Source organism: Taurulus bubalis (genome assembly GCF_910589615.1).
Source record: "Taurulus bubalis genome assembly, chromosome: 2".
NCBI lineage: Eukaryota > Metazoa > Chordata > Actinopteri > Perciformes > Cottidae > Taurulus > Taurulus bubalis.
Window position 1 is genome coordinate 22,617,623 of NC_136590.1, and position 22,890 is coordinate 22,640,512.

Below are 22,890 nucleotides of genomic sequence, written 5' to 3' on the forward strand. Positions count from 1 at the left end.
TATCCGCCAGATTTGAAACTCTGTGACGTATTATTGTGGTGATATCATTTTATTAAAAACTTAAACACCTGCCCGCCCGCATCGACGCGGGCCCCGCCCCCAAAGGGTTAAAACTGTGTTTTTCCAGATGTGATGAATAAAAATGTCTGAAATATGCATTTTTGAGTTTGAGGCGAAGACACAAATCCATTTCCACCACTGTAATAAAAAAAGGAATCCTCAGATGAACAAAGTGTGTTTTAATAATGACATTGTTCAAATAAGAATGAAATGTCTGAACTTCGATTAAATCCATTTGCGTCCGCAGCCATAGAGGATTCTGGGATGGGCGGGATGAGGCTCCCCATCGGGATGACCCGGCGGGCTCTCAGCTACGACGACAACCTGGAGGCGCCCATGTCCACGCCGCCCCACAACATCAGCATCAACAACCTGTGGAGGCGACCCGTCATACCAGAGAGGAAGTTCTTTCACCTCGCTGAGGTGAGACGAAAAACAATTTTAATGATCCGTCCTCGTCGTCGAGAGGAAGACGCTGAGCTTGATGACGATGATGATGTGTTTTTTTTTATTCACCAGGAGGATGAGAGTGGTGCGGCAAGTCAGTCGACAGTGGCAGACAGCGCCCGCTCCCGGTTACCAGCTGTGGTGAAAGCCAAGGCCTCCTCCGTCATCATGAATTCTCTCATCACCAGTATGTGACCTCTGTTAACCCTCGGCATAAAAAAAAAAAAAAATGTTGAATATCTTCATGTGGTGTTTTTAATGGTCTGGACATGTAGCATGAAAGTATGGTGGAGTTAGCAATCTAGCTAGCTTACTACAGGGTACTTACGGTCATGGAAAACCTGGGAAAGTCATGTAATTTTAAAATGGTTATTTCCAGACCTGGAAATGTCCATGAAAAAAATAAAATCCCCAAAGTTTTGGAAAAGTCATGGAAACCTGTTATATTCATATGTCCATGTTGTTCATTTACGCTGAGTTTTAAATATGCTTTTAAAAGAAAGACGCTCAAAATATAAGCAGGCATACTTATTCTTTTAATCAAACTATTGTCTCATTCATTTGTCATTAAAGGTATACTGTATGCTTTGGAATTCTCATTGTTAGTTTAAATAATACATTTTCTTACTTTTTCATGTTTACACTGAGATTTCACGAAATGTTTGGTCATGGAATTTTGGTTTAAAATCATGGAAAAGTCATGGAAATCCATTGGTCAAGATGTGTATGAACCCTGAGTTAGCAAGCTAGCTAGCTAACTAGCTGCTAAATGAGTAACATTTGACAGTTTAATGCTTCATCCACACTTTACTATCGTCATTATGGACCTTTTTAAAACGTCCTAAACTCACCTTTTGAATGTTTGATATTGCAACATTGTCATTTTGAACAATCATTAAAGATTTTTTCTTACTTCCCCTCTCAGAGCAGACTCAGGACAGCGTCTACAGGTTTGAGCAGAGGGCGGGGCTTACCGACACCAGCTACACGCCCCACAAAGGCCTCACCGCCGAGGAGACAAGACTCCACCACCGCATGCCCGAATCCCTGCAGGTGACTCGCCTTAAACCAACTTTGTTAAAAAAGGGTTTCTATTTGTTGTTGTTGGTCGGTGATTAGTGACGATGTCACGAGAATATAAAACCTTTTAATCTACGAAAGACTTTGCAATTCTGTTTTTGTTGTTGCTGTTTAGAAACTGCAGATCCAGAGTTTAGAAGCCAGAGAAGATCGACAGAGCTCCTCAGCCCAGTCCACTCCATCCAGCACCCCTCACAGCTCCCCAAAGCAGCAACGCAGGTACACACACACACACACACACCTCACAGCTCTCCAAAGCAGCAACGCAGGTACACACACAACACACTCTTCACAGCTCAGAAAAGCAGCCACGCAGGTACACACACACACTCCTCACAGCTCCCAAAAGCAGCAACGCAGGCAAATGCAGGTACACACACACGCACACAAAACACATACAATCTGTTCATCTTGACCAGGAAATGACTGAAAGCTGTTTGTTAAATCTTTGTCTGTCTGTATATCTGTGTGTGTTGGTCGTGTCTTGTTTGTATATATGTGTGTTCATTTGTCTTGTCTGTCTGTATATCTGTGTGTGTTTGTAGGGGCTGGTTCAATAGCACGGGTTCAGAGGTCAGCGGCAGCTCCTCTAACAGCAGTTTGGATCTCGGTGGAGCGGACTCGGCGGTGGAACGGTGGAGCGTGTTTGGACCGCGGCCTGTCGTCCAGAAGTCGACATCTGACCTGGGATCAGACCCCACGGCTTCAGGTAAATCGCACCGCCTCATTCTGGGACTCCGAGTCTTTACTCAATGTGTAAGAAGTTAGTTCGCTGGTCGTCAAATCTTTTTTCATTTTCTACGAAACAAACCAAACTGAAAAAGGAAACTGAGCTTCAACGACTTCACTTCTGATTGTTCAGGCCCAAACAAAAACAAACAGGATTTTTAAACCTGATGAGCCCCAGCGCCCCCAAAACTGAATTCTTCATCAGGAGGTCTTCCTCACTCCGTGTTCTCGTACTCCCATGAATCGATATCAGAGCCACTGATGTGACAAGCAAAACAAAGCACACAGCCTGGCATTACAAGAGCATATAAGTCCATTTTGCATCTTTATAACACAATTCAACCATAAATATAACATAAACCATAAATATGACTTGAGAGGACTCGAGAGAGCTCCCCAAGTTATGGAAATATCAATGTTCATATCCCTAGCTTGATGCCACACATGATTGGCACACCTTTATGGAGAGCTTACGACCTACGGAATCTAACAATGCTGAGTTATTTTGTCTTTTTTTTCTGTGTTGTATCATCAACAAATAAACCAGAAACACATATACTGAACACATATTATGAAGTGTGTTCTGTATATTATACCTTTTTTAATTATTCAAATAACCCTTGTGGTTGAGGAGATATTCTGTATTTAGTCATGGTATGCAAACCATTCTGAATTATTTTGAAAAATGGCTGGGGCTTACTCAGGGTCAAAAATGGGTGAGCACATGAACTTCGGACTGACGGTAAACACGGACCAAGCTTTAGTTTGGGTTTCATCACTCGTTAACTTAAAAGTGAGATCAGACCAGTTGAGATTCAGAGCTTCGATGTTTTCACATGTGGGACGATTCAGTCAGTCAGGAAACTATCAAAGTCTTTTCTCAAGATGACTTTAGGTGAGTAATTTACAGCGGGACACGTCTTCTAACAGACCAGTGGAACGTTTTAAATGACTAATAATGCACACACACACGCACACCATACTTCTATACCATGAATATATGATGTTTTGCTGGCTTGTATCTCACTGTTTTGTCGTCCTCTTGATGTTATGTCTGTGTATTGTCTTTTTATTTTTGCAATAAAAAGAATTACAAAAAAATAAAATGACTAATAATAATAATTACTATTATTGCCCTAATGTCAATAATAAACTTTTGTAATTCAAAGCCATTTATTGGCTTTGTCAGATATTCAGAACAGCTGTTAATAGCAATTGATTAAGTAAATAAATAGGTATTAGTTTATTTCGTACTTTTATAAACCAGGTTATACAAAATAAAAATGTTATATAAATATATGTAAACATTATTAAACGGTAAGAACAACTCAGGGCAAGAAAGCCTAAGTGAAAAAAACTCTGAGAACAAATAGAAATTTAAAAAAATGAGAGAATTTAGCTGTGACACAAAAATAAAAGTATAACATTTGAATTAATAGCAATTTTGAAAACATTTATGAAGACAACCAATTGAAATGGAAATCATCGCTGTGTTCACACAAAGCACACAGCAGATTTCTCTTTTTAGGTTTTTCTAAAGGGAGTCTGGCGCTCGGAGACATTACCGCTTCTGTCCACAGGGGCCGCCAGATTTAACACACAATAAAAGTTAGGCGTAGTAACTTTAAAAATCATCCACGATGTATTTTAACTAATTGCAAGCTGGTTTTCTCATTTAGCCGCCTTTTTTCTTACATTTGCATTACAGTTAAATTCTTCTTGCTATAGTCTTGATTTTTTTGTTGAATTTCTTAAAATAATTTATTTACAAAATTGGAAAACTCTGGAATCTGTATATCAAACATATTTTCAAGCTGCAACATTTTTAGAAGAAAAGCAAATGGTTTATTTGGGAAAAGATTTTTGAATGTATTAATAAATAAATATAATATCACTATTTTAAGCTTAGTTTTGGTTGCTTTTTCTGACTGAAGTGTTTGTCACACATGATGTGTTCAAAGACCGTCGGAAAGATGAACATCTGACGATAATGACTTTTTTTTACAGCTTCTGTCTGTGAGGAACGGTGTAGTTTTAGCGATTGTTTAAAGAAAACATGCTTTTAAGGGTTCAGGGGTTCAGAGGGTTAAAGTACTTAATTTATTTGTTCCAGCAGGCTTTGCGCTGCAGGCATACCACGGCGCACAGAAGCCGACCCCAATGGAGGTGATGAAGTCACAGGCCACACGGCTGGCCGACAACACCGGCGCCCAGAAGGTGAACCCTCCCAAAATGGAGATCCCCACAATGGAGGGTCGACGACAGGGAGCGCGACCACACAAGCTCAAACCAAGAGACATGAACGTCCTCACACCTTCCGGCTTCTGAGGTGACCACGGAGACAACCACGAAGATGAAGACGAACACGACAACGTCTGTCTCACAGACGCCAAAGGTCCCACGAAATGTTGTAATCGTGTGTTTGGGCCGACGTCCCATCCAGCAACATCGGCGTCAACTCTGTTTTATTACAACTTGGGTCTCATTTTCGTAGTTTTGTACGTCATTCCTGTCGTAAATAATGACATTGTACTCAACGAGGTAATAGCTCACCGTGTTTCCATCATTTTGAATATGGCATTAGAAAAGCTGCCTCGTAACAGCGCGGGGGAAAGTTTTTAACGCTCGCTTGAGGTGGTTTTTGCATTTGTCGTAAAGAGTCTCTAAATGGATTATAGAGACATTTTCTTTTTTGACAAATTCTGACGTAGCGAACGTTTAACTTATGACTGATCAGCTCTTGCTGCTGTTGACTTTTGATCAATTTTGTTTTTAGTAGAATACCAAATGACTAATTGATTAATCAGCAATGAAAATAATCATTTGTTTCAGTTTAAATCTTTCATTTTCTTGAGTCAACATGAGTGGAAATGCGGCGACTGTCCTGTGAGTCGCCAGCGTTGTTACTGAAAGGAAATCTGACGGAACAAGAAGAAGAAAAAAGTCTTCGCCCATTTGTGCATGTTTTGCAGTAGTTCGAACTTGCAACATTTTTAACGACTTCCCATCTCCATCTTTGAGGTGTTTACTGTGTAGCTTGGCTGTAAAAGTCCTACTTTCCCTTTTTCGTTTTACTGTTACAGCTGCAGCGTGCTGGCCGTACCAGGGCCAGTGGCTGATCCTGATATTTTAGTGAAGATGACCTTGCACCTTGTTTAAAACGATCCTCTGTATAAAGAAAAAGAATTGCACTTTATTCCCACTATACATGCTCGTGTTACACATTCCTCCAAGATGCAAGTCAATGTGAGAAAACTCCCCCTTTCTCTGTGTTTATATTCTGTCTCTAAAAACCTTTTTGTCTTCTCAAAGGGGCATTTCAATAAGCAGGATGGGAAGAAGAAGTCTAACGAATTCCGTAAATGTAGTTTAATACCAAATCAAACCAACAAATATAATCCGAGAAGAATTGTAAAAAAACATAATAATTGTCTCAGGAAATCCTGCTCACTGAAACGTTCCACGTATTTGTTTTGTGTTAAAACAAATTCTAATTTATAGATTTAGTTTTTATATATTCCACTGTAGCAACAGATTTTGTTCATTTTGACACCAGAAGAAGAACGTGTGTAAAAAAAAATAAATAAATAAATAACCCAGAGCTGCATGATGACAGGACTCAAACATCGACATGTTTCAGGGTTTTATGATTTGCTGTTTTCAATCAAAGTGGGAGGGATTTAAAATAACCCAAAAGATGAAGAGGGTTTAAAGCCTTGTTTAGTTTTCAGTGTGAGCTCAGTCAACATGTTTTTTCCTGGTCAACGGTCATTTATGAAGGATTCCAGATGAGTTTGGCTGCTGCTGTGTGCAAATCGACTGAAGAGCCTAATTCCTGCAGAAGAAAATGTTTAGCGCTAGCTAAATGCTAATAGATGGCTTTTTTTTTTATACGTGGTTTCTGCAAGATGATGTGAAGCTTTGTTTGATTTCACTTTGTTTGCTCTGTGACACTAACCCGTTAAATGTCCCAGACTGAAGTATCACATCTGAACCTGTGTGGTTGTGATTTTTTTTATTTATATATATATATATAACCGTGTAAACAAAGGAAAATGTCTCAACTGGAAACTAATCCTTTTTTTTATACGGTCTCTGTATACTTTGACATTTCAGAATAAATGTGACGTTGTTATCAGAAAAACAAGAGTCAGTGTTTTGCACAACATCTCTACTTTGCACAACATCTCCAAGCAGAACTGTTTATTGCCTGTTAAATATTCATTGTGGATCTGTAGTAATTATTTTCAGCCTCTAGAGAGCCTCAGTTCACCAATGAGGAACAAAACATCTGATTGGCATATTTTGTCTTGTTACTCCTCCCATCATCAGTCGGAGGGGAGCTTCCTGCTCAATCCTGAGCTTTGGAAGATGAACACTGGACACATGCATGTTCAAAACTGACAAATGCACTGAAAAGATTCACCGATTTCAATGATCTGAGTATATTTTCTTGGTCAGGCGTAGGAGCGTTTTATTGCAAAAGCATCTTCATGCAGAGTTTTTGTGACGTCTGGCACTCAAACTGTAAAAGCCATAACATCTCCACCCTGCTTCTGCTGCAGTGCAGTCAAACTAGTTCCTGGAAGGAGAAAAAACAAGTAATAGAAGTAAAGAAGCCCTTCTAGAGGCCTTAGTGAGGTCTGTTCAAGTAGTCGTATGAACCCCAAATGAGTTCTAATACTTGTGTTATTTTATATATATTTTTTCAGAATTTATTTATGAAAAATAATTATTTTCAAACATTTTTTCTTTCATAACATATTTTGAAAAACATACTTGAAAATCACAATGAAACAAAGTGTGTGTTACGAAAGTTTCAGTAAAAAAAAAACTGTTGTTTGGTTCAACAATGGAAAAGTTATAACCTTTATGCCAAAACATTGTCGGATTGTGGCATGCTGGGTATCCAACTTTGCATAAACTTCCGCTTAAGACGTGTCACGCGTTCTAAGAAACCTCCCCCGACCACGGAAACCGGCGCAGTCGAAAAAACGCTGAAGGGAATAGGAAAAAAAACAGTCTGGCCACATTGGGATTTTTCAGGTTGTAATATACAACACACAAGTATCTATACGTCTTTATTAGACTCCTACAAGCTCGTAGGTTTATGAAGAGGTGTCTTTTATTGAAATCCGACTTTGTAAAGTGTACTTATTAAAGATCTAGTGAAACGTTACGGCCACCGCGTGAAAGTGACTCGAGGTTACGAGGTTTATGTAATTACATAAACTTAACGGTAAGTTTAATTTCATCTGAGCCGATAGAACTCTTTCCACAAGGCTTTACTGTATTTCAGCAATTTAAATAAAGTTAATCAACATTGTGGTTCCGGAGATCCTTTAGGTAACGTCACTTGACTTATTCTTCTCTTGTCTTGTCCGATAATGGGGCGCCGCTGGGCTTGGGGGGCAAAATGTTAAGTAAACCAGATTGCTCCAATGATGCCATTTGATTTCTATTTTGATCAAAGCAAAAACAAACAGGACATGATGCTGCGTTCAGTTAACATACAGTTCACAGCCAGAAGTAAAAAAGAAGCACATTTTCCAAACACAAAGGTTTTTCTTGGAGCTCGAGCGTATATTAGTGCACCACAGGAAATTAAAAGTTTGTATTTTAAATACGTTAAAACTAGTATTTACAGAGTCTGCAGCCTTAATGAGATGAGTCAGGTTTGATTAATGCTTTTTCCAAACTTGAAGGGTTATCCACTTCAATAGTAAAAACAGAAAAACATCATCTCTCTGGGACCCTTTAGAAAACCCTTTAGAAAACCCTTCATTTTACTGCAGCAGGGTCTGACAGTCTGTCCCTCTCAGTTCTGGTCTGCTGCCGGGAGCTGAGGTCTCCTTCCTCCAGAGCTCCGACTGCAGGTCCGAGGCTGAGCTGAAGGAGTTTCTGGTGAACCTGTATGGTTTCACCAGAATCCGATCCGGTGGCTCCAATGACGAGCATTAAGAATAACTCTCGAAACAGACCATCTTCTCTCTGGTGGTCTCGTTTACTGGTGGAGGTCATATAGAGGATCAGGACTAAACTGAGACTGGTTCAGAACCGGTTAAAGATTCCTCACAGTTACTTTAAGGCTGACAACACAACTTCAGAGACTGAAACCCATGTGTCTGAACGGAATCCGCGCCTTTTCCTGTCACAATAGATTGTCAAGTTCAAGCTTGTCAGGGACGCATCTTGACCTTGTCGTCAACTGTCTGAGACATCATTCATGTTTGGATAAGTATCTTGGAGACAAGTCTGAGCGTTAACCCATAAGATTGTCACGAAAACTGAATTGGGGAAGGTGGGAGTCAGCGAACACTTACAAACAACGTAACACATGGCTCGTTTATGACCCGCACTAGTGCTCCCTGTTTTATGTGGACACGGACTGGTGCACTCTGAGCTTGAATTCTGGCATCATGCACTCCAGTTGTAGCAAACTGGACTAATCAATAAACCTCATCTGAGATCAGTAGTTAAGTACAGCAGTTCTGACATCTTGAAAAGTCTGGACAAGGCCTTAGTTCCCTTCTTCTTCTCGATCTTGGTTGTTCAGGAACACTTTGTTGTTTCAAATGTGAGACAAAGTTTGGTGACTTCTTTGCGAGAAGACTCTGAGGGGCCATCAGCTGCTCCAGCAAACCAATCTGACAGACATCCAAACCGGCTCTTCAAATTCAAACTTTCTGGAAACTGTGAGCTGTACCTCCTGGGCCCAAAGCCACCTGGTTGAAATGACACACAACTGTCTTCAGATTGTCTTCTGGGTCGGACAATAACTTTAATTTCTTGCCCTTATTTTGTCTTTTCCTTCAGGGTTTGATGCCTCCACTGTTTGCCCTAATGATCAACTTCCGATCATCTTCTGTCACACTGTATATCCCTCTCATCATGTGCAACAAACCCTACCTTTGTACATGATCCTCCTCCGACCAATCAACACACTTCAAATAATCTTTCCATCCATCTTCAGAGACTGCCTCCTCCTCCTCCTCCTCCTTCATCCCCTCTTCTTCTCCTGGCCTCTCCATACATCTGGAAAAACAGCTCCATCTCTCTCTGCAGCGTGGCGTTTCGGAGGTCGGCGTCGGCTTTGGCTAGCTCCATTTTGCGGATCTTGATCTCGGCGACGCTCTGACTGCGCTTCTGCTGATCCAGACTGACCCGCAATACCCCAACCTGCCTCTCCAGGACGTCGTTGCAGCGCTCCAACCTGTCGTACACACACACACACACACACACACACACACACACACACACACACACACAAACACATATACCAAATAGTACAACAAACACTAGCGATTCACAAGGCCCTTTGAGTATTTATATGTACAGTTTTTCCTCCCTGTGCTGGTGGCTCACCTCTGTATCTTGGTCTGGTACTCAGCCTTCTGCCGGGCCATCTGATGCCGCAGCTTAGCCAGGAGTGAGTGAGCGCCCCAGGATTGAGACTGAGGCTCAGGCACCTGGAGGTCTGGAGGACCAGAGGGGAGGAACACCTCGGAGCTGCCCGTACTGAGAGGAGTACTGTCACTGAGTACGGAGCAGGAGGCCGGGGAGTTAAGATGGTGGATGTCGTCATCACCGCCATAATTGTCTTCATCGTTATCATGATTGTCGTTGCCGTCTTCATGATCGTCCTTATCGCAGTTTTCTTCTTCTGCGACCTGACTTGCGCCCAAAGCATCACCGCCCTCGTCCAATGGTAGAACCTCACAGGAAGACCATGAAGACAAGGAGTCCCTTGTTTGCCCGGCATCCTCCAACTCCGCCTCCTCTCCACAAGGGCTGACATGGCCTCCTGGATCGTTGCTTTTAAAATGCCCACCATCCTCCAACCTGTGACGTAGAGACACTCTGTTCAGATTGTCGTAGGCAGAAAGGTTGCTGTCCTCCTGGGCCTCACTGCTTCCCCCACTGGCTGTTCCTGGCGCTGCACCATCTTCCTCTGCAGTGCCAGAGCTCCAGAAACCAGTACCGGCCTCTCCTGGGCCAGGCCATGCCTTTGCCCAGCTCTTGGGAGTTGGTCTGGGCTTGAAGATGTCTAGCAGTGGGTCTTGTAGGCTGTTTGTAGAGGCTTGAACATTTGCAGAGGATGGTCCTTGCCCAGCGGGGCACTGGTGATAATCTATGTTGTGTCTGTCAGAGTGGTGCTGAAGAGGCTGACTGGAGGAGGGCAGGGGGTAGAAGCAGTTCTCTGGGTGGGAGGAGGTGTAGCGATGGCCGAGAAACCTCTTCTGGCCAGAGGACAAGTCGGATTTGGTAGCAGCGGCAAAGGCGCAGCTATAGAAAGCAAGGAAAGTAAAGTTAGACTCTCAAGATGATCCACTTAGGGGCAACTTCAAAAAAACTCTTTGGCAAAGCGAGTCGGGCAAAAACATCATTGTATGAATGACTAGAAAAGTGCCTTACAAGTCCATTTACCTAAACCTAAATCTAACCAAGTTAACCTAAAAACACACAATTATTTCTAAGTAAACATACATTGGAAGTTTATTTTGAAAAGACGCTATGCATGTAACAAGCAGAAACTGATACGCCGTCCCTGAATCGTCCAAAACTCACGCTAGAGCGCTATAGTTTGAAGCGTGGGGCCACTGACGAAGTGACGCATTTGATGAGTTTTTCCTGTTATGTTTGATTTTGAAAGGACCTGAACGATAGCTGCCACGTCACCTGGGCAGACCTTGACTCCATGAGAGGCTGTGAGTGTTGGTTCAATGGCTTTGTTCGAGCAGGTCTGTTGTACCTAGGGTTCTGGTCGTCTGCGACGGGCTGCCCCGGCTCTCTGGAGCGCTCTACGATGAGAGGCATCGACAGCTGGCGGAGGCAGGGCGGCGGGTGGAGATGATGCTGCCTGAGAGCGCTCGGTGAATGATGCAAACCTCGCGGTGGACGGGTGGAGATGGTTGCGGGGACTTTGGCAAACAGAGACTCGTGCTCTCTGATCAGCTCCAACATCAGCACCTGGACCAGCGCTGCACCTAGGAAACACAGAGAGGGATGAAGATGTTCTACCAAATTAGCTCGATGAGGGTCTGCACCTCTTTTCCCCTGTGTTCCAGTAGTCATAGGAATCCCAAATGAGTTATAATACTTGTTATTTTATATGAATTTCTTCAGAATTTTAATGTTTAATATAAATTAAAATGTATATTTAAAAAACAACAACTTTATACCATATTTTGATCATAACTATGAACATCCAGCGTGATATGAGCAAGATTCCCCACAAATGCCTCCTTGAGCGGTCCCTGAGTTATTCAAACGGTATGGTTCAGGGCCTTAATAACAGCCCACATGTTAATAAGGCACCTTTTTGGAAAGATTAGGACCTAAATAATCAGAATGTGTAACAAAAATCACAATAAAACAAGGCATTGGCATGTTAGGAAGGATATTCAGTCAAAAAACTGTGTTGTTTGGTTCAAAAATGGAAAAAAAAATATTTTATGGCAAAACATTGTCCGATTTAGGCATGCTAGGTAAAGAAATGTTCAGCAGCTTCCGCATTTGCTGGATGACGCAGTTATAGAAGTGTGGGCGGACCAGGGAGGCTTCAGGACTCAGAAATGTGATCCAGAAAAAGAAAAGAAAAACTCTGCCCGTTTTGTGACTTTACAGGTACTAATAGGGGGTTTATGAGGATTGATTGCTTTGTTAGACTCCCACAAGCCCATAGGGTTACGGGGATGTGTCTTATAGTGAAATCCGAAGTTGTAAGGGGTACTTAACGTTTTAGTGAAACGTTACGTTTACATAATTAATTAAACTTAACGGTTACTTTATTTTAACTATAGGTCTCTTCTCACAAGGGTTATGGTATTGTAGAAATGTAAATGAAGTTAAACAACTATGTGGTTGCGGAGATAATTAAGGAAACGTTTAGAAAAATTATTGTCCGAGAATAGGCGCAGGGGGGCTTGGTGCTTATAAGGTTGGAACCTTACTGGTGAAATGGATTTTTTGTCACGGAGATGACACAAAATAAAACTAAAACGCAACCAAAGTAATTTGCTTATGTAATATTTATGTTTCGTTTACCTCTCATGATGCTTTGTGGGTCTTCAGCTTTGGCTCGGAGGATGTTTGGCCCGAAAACAGTGGCCAAGTTCTGCCCACTCATCTTGTTACTGCCGGAGTAACTCTGGACCTCATTTAGAAACCTACACACACACACACACACACACACAAAAGCTAATTAATACTCTTTGAAGTTTCTAACAGTTACTCCAAATAATTCACTATTTTGTCAATAATGTTCTTCTTGTCAAGGTTGAAAAGCCTGTACTTAGCAGTACTTAACTGTAAATAAGAAGAAACCCTATTTTTTTGTTATAAATTCTGCAGTAAATTTATTTTGAATGCAGAATTCTTTCAAATGCAAATATTCAAATGCATTTACACAGACCAGGTAAGTTTAAACAAAACATGTGGCTTCAAACAGTCTAAAGTAAATCTTCCTACTGGCAGATAAAGTTGAGTAGGTTGAAGTTTGCAACTGGCAACTCATGAAGAAGATTCCTCAATTCGGCCAAAACCTGAGAGAGGAGGAAGAAGAAGATGGGACTTAGGAAGAGGGAAGGAAGGAAGAAAATACTTAGTTTTCTTCCTTTATTGATACCAATGCACTAAATGTAGTTTATATGTTTACTGGAGGGAGTAATGTGGCTTTGCATGTACTCCTCCAGTATACAGAAGAAGAAGTAGGATGTGAACCGGAAACTAAACAAGCTGCTTGCCCATCTAACCATCTATGAGAGAGAGTCTTCAAGAATTTGTTTGAATTTTTCTTTAATGTCAGCTAGTATTGGCCATGCTTCATACTGCTCTGAAGGAGTTTCTGGTGAACATGCATGATGTCATCTGGTTTCACCAGAATACGACCCGGTGGCACCGATAACGAGTTTTAACAATAACTCTCTAGAACCAGACCATCTTCTCTCTGTTTACTGATCATTCTCATATAGAGGATCAGTAATAAACTGAGACGGCATTCAGAACCAGTTAAAGGTTCCTCACAGTAACTTTCACCAATGAACTGTATAGCTGTTGTGTTGGTTACCAGTGTGCGATCACTCGACAGCTTCTGACCACAGAGCAGGAAGTCCTGGTAGCGTCTGTAAGGAACCAGAGGCTCCGGCAGCTGTCTGAGGTAGAGCTTCAGCAGTGACGCCACTGTGTGGACGTCTGTGCGACTGCAGGAAAAACAAGTTGACTTCTTTCACAAAACCCTTTGCAGAACAAGTGAAGCGGAAAACAAAAAGAGGATGCATCGTACCTGTCGAAGGACGGCCGCTCTCCTGCGTCAAAAGCCTCCTGCAGCTCTTTGACCAGACTGGCTTGTCCCGGCTGGCGAAACAAGCCCACTTCGTGCAGCCCGCGCTCACGGATGAAGTTCACACACTGCTCCACCACCAGAGGAACCAAACGCACCCCGTAACGTCGCTCATACAGCACCGTCTCCTCCAGACGCTGACCAAAGACTCCTGCAAGGGAAGAAGGTTTCAGTGGGATTCCTCTCTAGAGCCACCACGGCCATCCATCCATCCATCCATTATCAGCCGCTTATCCGGGGTCGGGTCGCGGTGGCAGCAGGTTCAGCAGGTTCAGCAGGCCGACCCAGGCTTCCCTCTCACCCGCAACACTTTCCAGCTCATTCTGGGGGATCCCGAGGCGTTCCAAGGCCAGCCGGGAGATATAATCCCTCCAGCGTGTCCTCGGTCTTCCCCGGGGTCTCCTACCAGTTGGACGTGCCTGGAAAACCTCTAATGGGAGGCGTCCAGGAGGCATCCTGACTAGATGCCACCACGACCAATCAAACAAAAAGGTGACTGGGCAGGTAAGGTGAAGGGGGAGGTTCAATGTGCTGTCCAGTACACTGGAGCAAACGTATTTAAGGCAACAATCTTTATTAGAAGACTAACAATTTTACACCAAGTGCCTCTTTATCAAAGTCAAATAAATCATGTTATCTTAAGGACCACCTAAACCCTCTAAACTAAATTATTTTCAGCTGAAAACCAATGTGGGTCCTTCTCGGGCTTTATCCTCCGGTTCTGAAGAGTGAAGTCAATGCTGAAGTGTCCTTAAGCTGCATTCTCATTAATACCCATCAGGGGGCCACTCCTCTGGTTGTATAGAAGTATATATACATGACTCTACTTCTCACTTCTTCAATACAGCATGATGTTCATTTCATAAATTATGGTCATTTAGAGTCAAACAGACTATAAAGCAGGGGATGCTTTAGGGCGGGGCTACAAAGTGATTGACAGGTCTCTATATACCAGAGACGTATACGCCGTCTCTAAAGCATCATTTCAATATTGTATGTTATATATATATCGTTTTGATGCTCGATATTTGTTATTCTTTCTTATATTTTGTATACATTCCTTCAAGAGAATGTGAGTCTGTGATTTATGTTTGGCTAGAAAACTCTGAAGTCTCTCCTGGGCCCTATTCCTCGTACCTGGTTTATTGAGTTAGCTGGGTAATTTTCAGGATAAGATGACGCAGATCAGGCTTTTTTATACACATACATGTATATACACATATATAGTGTATATACACATTTATGATACGGGTAGATCAAATCAAGCATTCTGATTGGTTGAGAGTGAGTCACGTGGTGTACTTTATTCAGCCATAAAGTACTGTGCAGCCTGTTTACATTTAGAGCGTTCCATATCAGTGCGCACTTAAAATAACAGGTAGATTTAAATTGCGCGACCATTAGCTGTCATTTCAAGCTTGACAGTTACCAAACGTTTCGTGTAAACTTTGATATTTTGGGGGAATGACTTTTGATGAGAATGTCAACGGTGAATAATGTATTTGTGGTCCCTGTTCCTGCTGTACAGTCAAACGTTGATACGGCTCATAATCAGGAGAGCAGAGCAGGTAGCGCTCTGAGAGCAGACTAGTTAGCGGGGAGCGAGTACATAAAACCGGAAACTAAGATGAGGAATGAAAAGGGTTTGATCACAAAATCGTGATAATTTCCAGTGAGCGATAATTACGTCGGTAATTTCCCGACGCGAGGCAAGTTCTCTAAACATCATGGAGGACAAAAATGACGGACAGAAGCAGCGAGAGCACTTCTTCACATCGGTGGCTGAGTGTCATCCTCCACCCTGCTTTCAATCAGCAGTCAGTTTATATATATATATATATATATATATATATATATATATATATATATATATATATATATATATATATATATATACTTTATATAGTGTAGTTAATGAAATATAATCTGATTGATTTGGGTGATGAGGCACATACAATTAGCTGATACATTTTCCCAACACTGACACATTTAACTTGTCTGATATTTTGCGATATTCGCAACGCGTTGGCTGTGAATGCAGCATTAGACTTTGCCATGATTATGGACTTGACTTCCTCATATGCATTTGATCATCTCCTGGTCCTCAGCTGAGAAAAATAGGCTGTTCCTCTGAGTTTATTTGCCATTGTAGCGTTAGAAAATCATGGAATCTGTGCTCAACTAGGCTCCCTTTTGAAAAGGAATGAACACGCGCAATTATCCAGATGACTGACGTCTTGTTCAAATTAAATAAACTCAAAATAAGCGTTTGAGGAACCGACATAACCTGACGTCAATCATCTCTGTAATTTAAGATGGATAATAGGACATTTGATCGACTTTGTTGAACCACGTACGAGAAATAGGGCCCTGGTCTAGTAAGGTCTTTGACAACATTTAACATCGCTTTCTGTGTAATTTTGCTCATGATGTGAGACGTTATGTGTTTTGATTCAATATATTTACACAAAAAGTCTAGAAAACATGCGTGTGTGTGGGTGTGGGTGTGTGGGTGTGCGTCCGTGCATGTGTGCATGCACACACCTGTGAAAGGGATCCATACTCCCTTGTTGAGGCTCTTCAGCCACTCGTCGCCCTGTCCGGCGCTGTTGGAGAGGAAGAAGTAGGATCCTGGGCTGGCCAACACATCTCTGTTTCCTGCACAGACACACCGAGTCACGTCTCAAGTTATTATAGGTTATTCAAAACGCAAGTCAAAGTAATGGATAATTAAAGTTTATTCAAGGTATTTCACAAGTACAAACACAAGTGTCCCGCTGTGGTTTTAGAGAAATCAGAAGCGAGGAGACAAATTGTGAAATAAATCTTTCCACTCGTCTGAAAGACGACGTGTTGGGGATGCAAAACAGTGTAAATTGATTAGTGCATGAAACACACACACACCCACCCCATCACACGTCCCATCATGCTCCACTATGTGTCCTCCTCAAAGTCACGTCAAACACACACACACACACACACACACACACACACATGCGTGTATCTATGAAGAAGACCGTGAGTCAGCATTTAACTGAAGGGCAACACACAGCTGGTGTTCTGGAGGGATTAACAAATTGTGTGTGTGTATGTGTGTGTGTGTGTGTGTGTGTGTGTGTGTGTGTGTGTGTGTGTGTGTGTGTGTGTGTGTGTGTGTGTGTGTGTGCGTGCGTGCGTGCGTGCGTGCGTGTGTGTGAGTGTGTGTGTGTGTGTGTGTGTGTCACACCTTTGTGGCCTGTGCTGTCATGTTTCCAGGACTTGAAGCAGCTGAGTCCCATGCTGTAGATGCTCGGCACGAAAAAATGACACACAAAGTCAATGTCAGCGATGTTTTTTGTTTTTGTTTTTGCAGACTTGCGAAGGTTTAGCAGCGGTGCATGAAAAAAAATGCATCACTAATGATTGTCTTTCTCTCACCACCATGAAGAGTAGAAGCACTTTGTGGTTGTTAACATCCTGGGAAATGTAAATAGTGGTTCCTTGGAAGAAAAAGCTTTAAAAAAAAGAATTTATTTGGTGGATTTAGACCCTTAAATGCAGGTTCCACCTTAAAGGATGTATTCAATTTGATGTATTTTCTTTTAGATCATTATAGATGTTTAAGTTCCTGCCAAATATTGTCTAAGAGGAACGTAAAAAAAAGGTTCTTGTTTGATTTAGTGTCTTTAGGGAATATGAGAGGGAATATTTAAAGCTTTTTAACAGTGAGAACATAGTGTCATGTCAGACATTCAGCCTTAAAAAGAGATTTTAAATGTTGGTTTCAACATTATTTAGAGGTTTAAGATGGAAGAAAAATTGTTCTTTGCAGATGTTGAAACTTGCAGAGATGTTCCTGGTGTTCATGCTAACCTCAAGTTAGCCTTGAAGGGAGGATGGTGCAGGTTTTTGGAAGGTTTCCTGTTATTTAAAAGGGCATATAGGATTTGATTTATAGGTATTTTCTTTCAGAGATGTGCACCTCAAAGGGACAGCGATCCTTTAAAAGGGAGATCTTTGGATGCAGGATCCCACCTTTTCAGGAGGAGTTCATGAAGGTCAAACTCTTAACAAGAAGTTCTTCAAAAGGAGTTGTGAAGAGAAGTTCCTGGTTTTTGAATGGAGACAAAGTCCCAAGACTCTTCTTGAAGTATTCTTAAAATGTAGTTCCCCTTCTTCTCTCCTTGGTCCGATCCATCGGCCCCGGATGCACAGACACGTTTCAGTTGATTGATTGATTCGTCGTATTTCCACACAAAATATTTCTTTTCTCAAACATCGCACTCATCAGATCCTTCGCGTTGCATTCGTCCTCACCCGAGACCTCCACTCGTCCTTCTGTTGCTTTAACGGGCGAGACGGACATCACCAAACTGTCTCCGGTTTTGCTAAAGCACCGGGAGTGAGATGTCTGACTCTTGCTTCCTATCTTTGGAGAACATCATGCTGGCTGCCTCACTGTGACACACAATCAGCATTATTATCTATATTTCTATATGTTATATATATATATGTATATATATACATATATATGCATATATATATAAATATAAAACAAAAAAAAGTGAAATCATCCTGATGTCTCTTCCATCGTCCGTGAGGACAGAGACCATATTGGTATTCCCTCCTTCCTCGTCTCCTTCTCTCCCCTCTGCTTCTTTAGCTCCATCTGAAATGTCCTCGTCTTCGCCATCCCCGTCCCTCTTCTTCCTCTCCTCAATCCCCTTTCCACATCTCCCATCGCTGTCCCTCTCTCTTTGTCCCCGTCTAGCTCGTCCTTCTGTCTTGCTCCCACTATCTTCACCCCTCTCTCTCTCTCTCTCTCTCTCTCTCTCTCTCTCTCTCTCTCTCGCTCTCTCTCTCTCGCTCTCTTTCGGTTTCCCAGCAGTGTGTGCCCCCTTGTTGTCCCCCTCCCCATTTACCTCATCAATAACCATGCTGTGTGTGTGTGTGTGTGTGTGTGTGTGTGTGTGTGTGTGTGTGTGTGTGTGTGTGTGTGTGTGTGTGTGTGTGTGTGTGTGAGAGAGTGAGAGGCTGTGCATTAGGAAAATTGGTTCTCTGCGACGCAGCGCTGTTTTACCAAAGTAATCACAGCTGATGGCGAGAGAGAAAGAGAGAGAGAGATAGAGAGAGAGAGAGAGAGAGAGAGAGAGAGAGAGAGAGAGAGAGAGATGATCTGGCTCAAATTCTGCTGCTGCTGAAGTATGGTTTGCTGCAGCACACACACACACACACACACACACACACACACACACACACACACACACACACACACACACACGCACTGTCGCCATGATTCAAGTGGACATAAAAACGAGAAAGGCTGGTCAACTTTTGAACTCAATTAAAGTATGAGGAACCTCTCTCTCTCTCTGTGTCTTATCCTTTCTCGGTCCAGCTCAATAAACCTCATCGGCCTAAAGTACAGTACACAGTATATTACTGAAGTAATCAATACAGGCAATCTAATATTAGCGTAAACATTTTAACTGATGGATATCACCGTGAAACCTCCTCAGTTGATTATCGACATCGATGCTATTGTTTTTTGTATTGCAAGTTTTGTGAAATTGTATCTTTAAATATGCAAATAATGCATTATCTTATCTTATGTGTTAATTTGCAAATGTTTCCAGAACAGAAATGTGAAGAATTCTTGTTTTATTTTGTTGACATATTAAAGAGAAATTTTGGAGATCTCTTTGTCTCACTCTGTAAATAAAAAAATGCTGTCAACAGGGATTTTTTAAAGTCGTTTTCTCCATGTTTAAATGTAATAAATGTTGAGTCGCGTTCACACCAAACGCGACACGATTTTTCGCGCCGCTCTTACCGCTTCAGTTTACTCGCGCGACAATAAAAGGGTGTTCACACCAAACGGACAAAGGGGGCGTGGCTTATCTCCAATGCTTCTCTCGAAAAAGAGTTATCTTTCCGCTATCGACTTTGGAATAAATAACCACTAGTTCTGCTTTTATACTTGTTGTGACAATACTACTTGTGCTTTTGTGTCTTTGTTGGTTGAACAAAACATGTGTCATTTTAAGTGTAACAGACTCACAGCCCAATGAATATTAATGCTTCGCTGCATGTCGGCCTGTTTGTGCGTCTGATGGACTGGGTTCTAATTCCAGCTGAGAGCTTTCACATCTGTCTGTCAATACAACTGGCCTTGGACGGCACGGCATACTCTTCATTACAAAGTGCAGTGTGTGTGTGTGTGTGTGTGTGTGTGTGTGTGTGTGTGTGTGTGTGTGTGTGTGTGTGTGTGTGTGTGTGTGTGTGTGTGTGTGTGCTCTCCACCAAATGAAATGTGTCACCTCCCCTCCTCTTCGCTTTGACCGCATGCCTGTAATGAATCACATGCATGGAAATATTGCTAACCAGGGCCCTATTTCTCGTACCTGGCTTACTGAGTTAGCGGGCTAATCGTCAGGATAAGAGTCCGTAGGTCAGGCTTTCTCAGTTTCTCGAAGCAAGCTTAGATTAATCACCATAGCAACACAGCCAAAAATTTAAACCTGCTCCCGGGCAGGCTTACTGAAATTCACTGGATAAGCTGGACACTCCCACCGGACAAAAAAGGCAGCTCACTTCCTCATTGATGAAGGAGCGATATTAATTATCTTAGTTTTATAGGGAGAGAGTTCTTTCAGATCGCCAGGATCCATCCTTTACATTATCATGACTTCCTGTACGCGGCGATATAGATTTTGCCGGCAAGAAATAATTTATTTACGAGAGCTTCTCGAGCCGCAGACACTGATCACCACAGGCGCAGCTGATCGCCCGTCTCAGACATAAGGCTCATTCGAGACGAGCCAGTTCTGCGCAGAATCGATCGACGGCGATCGGCGCGCAATGCATGCCGGTTAGATTTGTGTCCGACTTGGTCCCGACTTGCTCTGACGTCATGCACACGTGGTCAACGATACTCTCACGAGATCAAACCGGCTGACGATTTCAGAGTCAGTCGCCACAGTTGCTCTCAAACGACTGCTTGGCCCAGTGTAGGATGGGAAACGCCTGGCTGTCGCCACATCAGAGAGCTGATTGGCTCTTAGATCTGACAGCAAACACCACGTGCTGTAGAAAATCCTTATTTTATGTGTAGTTGCAATACTTAACCCTCGATTATTGACTATTCGTCTCATGTTTAATCTAAAAACACATCTTGTGTGGTTGATAATACAAAATCGTATTTTCCTAACACATATCTAAACCAGTAGTAATGTATTTCACAGGCAGACATACAAATGCCAAATGATGCAGCTACACAGTCATTTTTACATAAATATATATATTTAAAAACACATATAATAAATCCAAACGTGATCTGTAAACTACAAGTAAACAAAAGTTCGGAACTAACAGGAAGTACTTTTTTCTGTGACTACAGAGAATCACACGCAATTTATTTTCACTGCTTCAATTGATTGGATTTCTGATTATGAATAATACATACATACTGATCCGCCCATACACATATTCAAACTCCTAGTTATATGGCAATCTACACATACATGTATATACATATAGTACATGATTCATATGCGCATACAGTACATATATCCTCATAAGTATATATTTATTCATAAATATAATCTGATTGATTTGGGTGATGAAACACTTAAAATTTGCCGATACATTTTCCCAACACTGACGCATTTAACTTGTCTGATATATTTGCAACGCTTATGTCTCGCAGCGGGGGCGGAGTTAAAGTTGTGTTCACGGCAACAATGTTGCAAAAACTTTGGAATATTCGCAATGCGTTTGCTGTGAATGACTACAGTATTGACTTCCTCATATGCCTTCATGATCATCTCTTGCTTCTCAGTAGAGAAATAAAAAGAGGTTTCTCTGAGTTTATTTGCCATTGTACTGTTAAAACATTGTGGTGTCAGTGCTTGATTATTAACCCTTCTGAAGAAGAGCGGGCGCGCGCATTTATCCAGATGACTGACGTCTGGTTCGAATTAAGCCTAGTTTATGGTTCTCCGTCACGTCGACGGCGTACCTACGCCGTCGACGTGACGCCGTCGTTGAGCATTCGAAGTTCTGCATCGAGGGAACGCGTTGCCTGCAATTACCGCCATGCTACCAGGGGGTTGTGGCTGTGTGGTTTCAGGGGTTATAGCCGAATTCCGGTCACAGTAAACAATGGCGACCAAGTTGGAGCGGCTGCATTAAATTTGGAGCTCATCAATATTGAAGAGCAAATGCTTATATTGCAAATGCTGAAGCGCAGGCGACAGAGAAGACGTTTGCAGAGGTGGTCTGTACGACCACTAAACCGGTCGAGGCTGGGAAAAAGCAACTGCCGGAAATTACGTTCTGAGCGGACCAATCACAGCGCTTACGGTCTGCGTCAACGCGACGCGTAGTTAGGATTTTTTGGAGGTGCGCGTCAGGCTACGGCGTAGGGGTCTGCGTCGACGGCGTAGCTACGGCGTAGGTACGCCGTCGACCTGACGGAGAACCATAAACTAGGCTTTAACGAGACGTTTCAGCGCGGATCAGCCGTGAAGAAATCTGTCAAGCCTAGTTTATGGTTCTCCGTCAGGTCAACGGCGTACCTACGCCGTAGCTACGCCGTTGACGCAGACCCCTACGCCGTAGCTACGCCGTTGACGCAGACCCCTACGCCGTAGCTACGCCGTTGACGCAGACCCCTACGCCGTAGCCTGACGCGCACCTCCAAAAAATCCTAACTACGCGTCGCGTTGACGCGGACCGTAAGCGCTGTGATTGGTCCGCTCAGAACCATAAACTAGGCTTCACTGTCGAGACAAATGGACCGTCTGCATCTCTTTTCAGAGGAGTCCAGCAACAGCGCCCTCTAGTGGTCACAATCACTAATTACAACCTGAATCCTATGAGTTGGACCAGGAGAAAACCACAGGGAACAACACTCAGAATATACTCTTCATTTGTTGGTAAAGCCAATTAGCTTAATATACTAAACTTAATAACTAGATATTGTACATGTTAATAATTCAGCACAAACTGTAAAATGTAGTTATTTTAACCCAAATGCGTGACTTATTTGTTACATAACTTCCATATTTAAGTAACGTCTAGTAAACGTGCGGCCTGATCAGGAATCGCCTGGAATGACTTTTTTAAGAGATTCGACCGGCAATTTTCCCAAAAAGTGCGAAAAACAGCGAGAAATTGTCCCATTCACTTGACTGGGGTTTCGGACTGAAGAGAGCAAAAAAACACTCATCTTTGTGCCCACAGTGACTCGC

The 22,890-nt window shown here is 42.4% G+C and overlaps 2 protein-coding genes across 2 annotated transcripts; one reads left to right on the forward strand and one right to left on the reverse strand.

The window, feature by feature from the left end:
* Positions 1 to 318: 318 nt before the first annotated feature.
* LOC306733333 (putative monooxygenase p33MONOX) lies at positions 319 to 4,789 on the forward strand. The gene is made up of 6 exons (XM_079214556.1): positions 319 to 483; positions 580 to 694; positions 1,433 to 1,560; positions 1,703 to 1,806; positions 2,133 to 2,296; positions 4,433 to 4,789. Exons 1-6 carry the CDS (start codon positions 325 to 327, stop codon positions 4,642 to 4,644), a joined length of 882 nt encoding a protein of 293 aa, XP_079070682.1. The 5' UTR covers positions 319 to 324; the 3' UTR covers positions 4,645 to 4,789.
* Positions 4,790 to 9,285: 4,496 nt separating this feature from the next.
* On the reverse strand, positions 9,286 to 16,935 carry LOC306753750 (rho GTPase-activating protein 24-like; the record flags this gene model as incomplete). The annotated part of the gene is made up of 9 exons (XM_079237669.1): positions 9,286 to 9,529; positions 9,682 to 10,602; positions 11,069 to 11,303; positions 12,364 to 12,485; positions 12,787 to 12,860; positions 13,385 to 13,517; positions 13,601 to 13,808; positions 16,202 to 16,315; positions 16,884 to 16,935. The coding sequence occupies 9 exons, from the start codon at positions 16,933 to 16,935 to the stop codon at positions 9,286 to 9,288; spliced, it is 2,103 nt and encodes a 700-aa protein (XP_079093795.1).
* Positions 16,936 to 22,890: the final 5,955 nt, after the last annotated feature.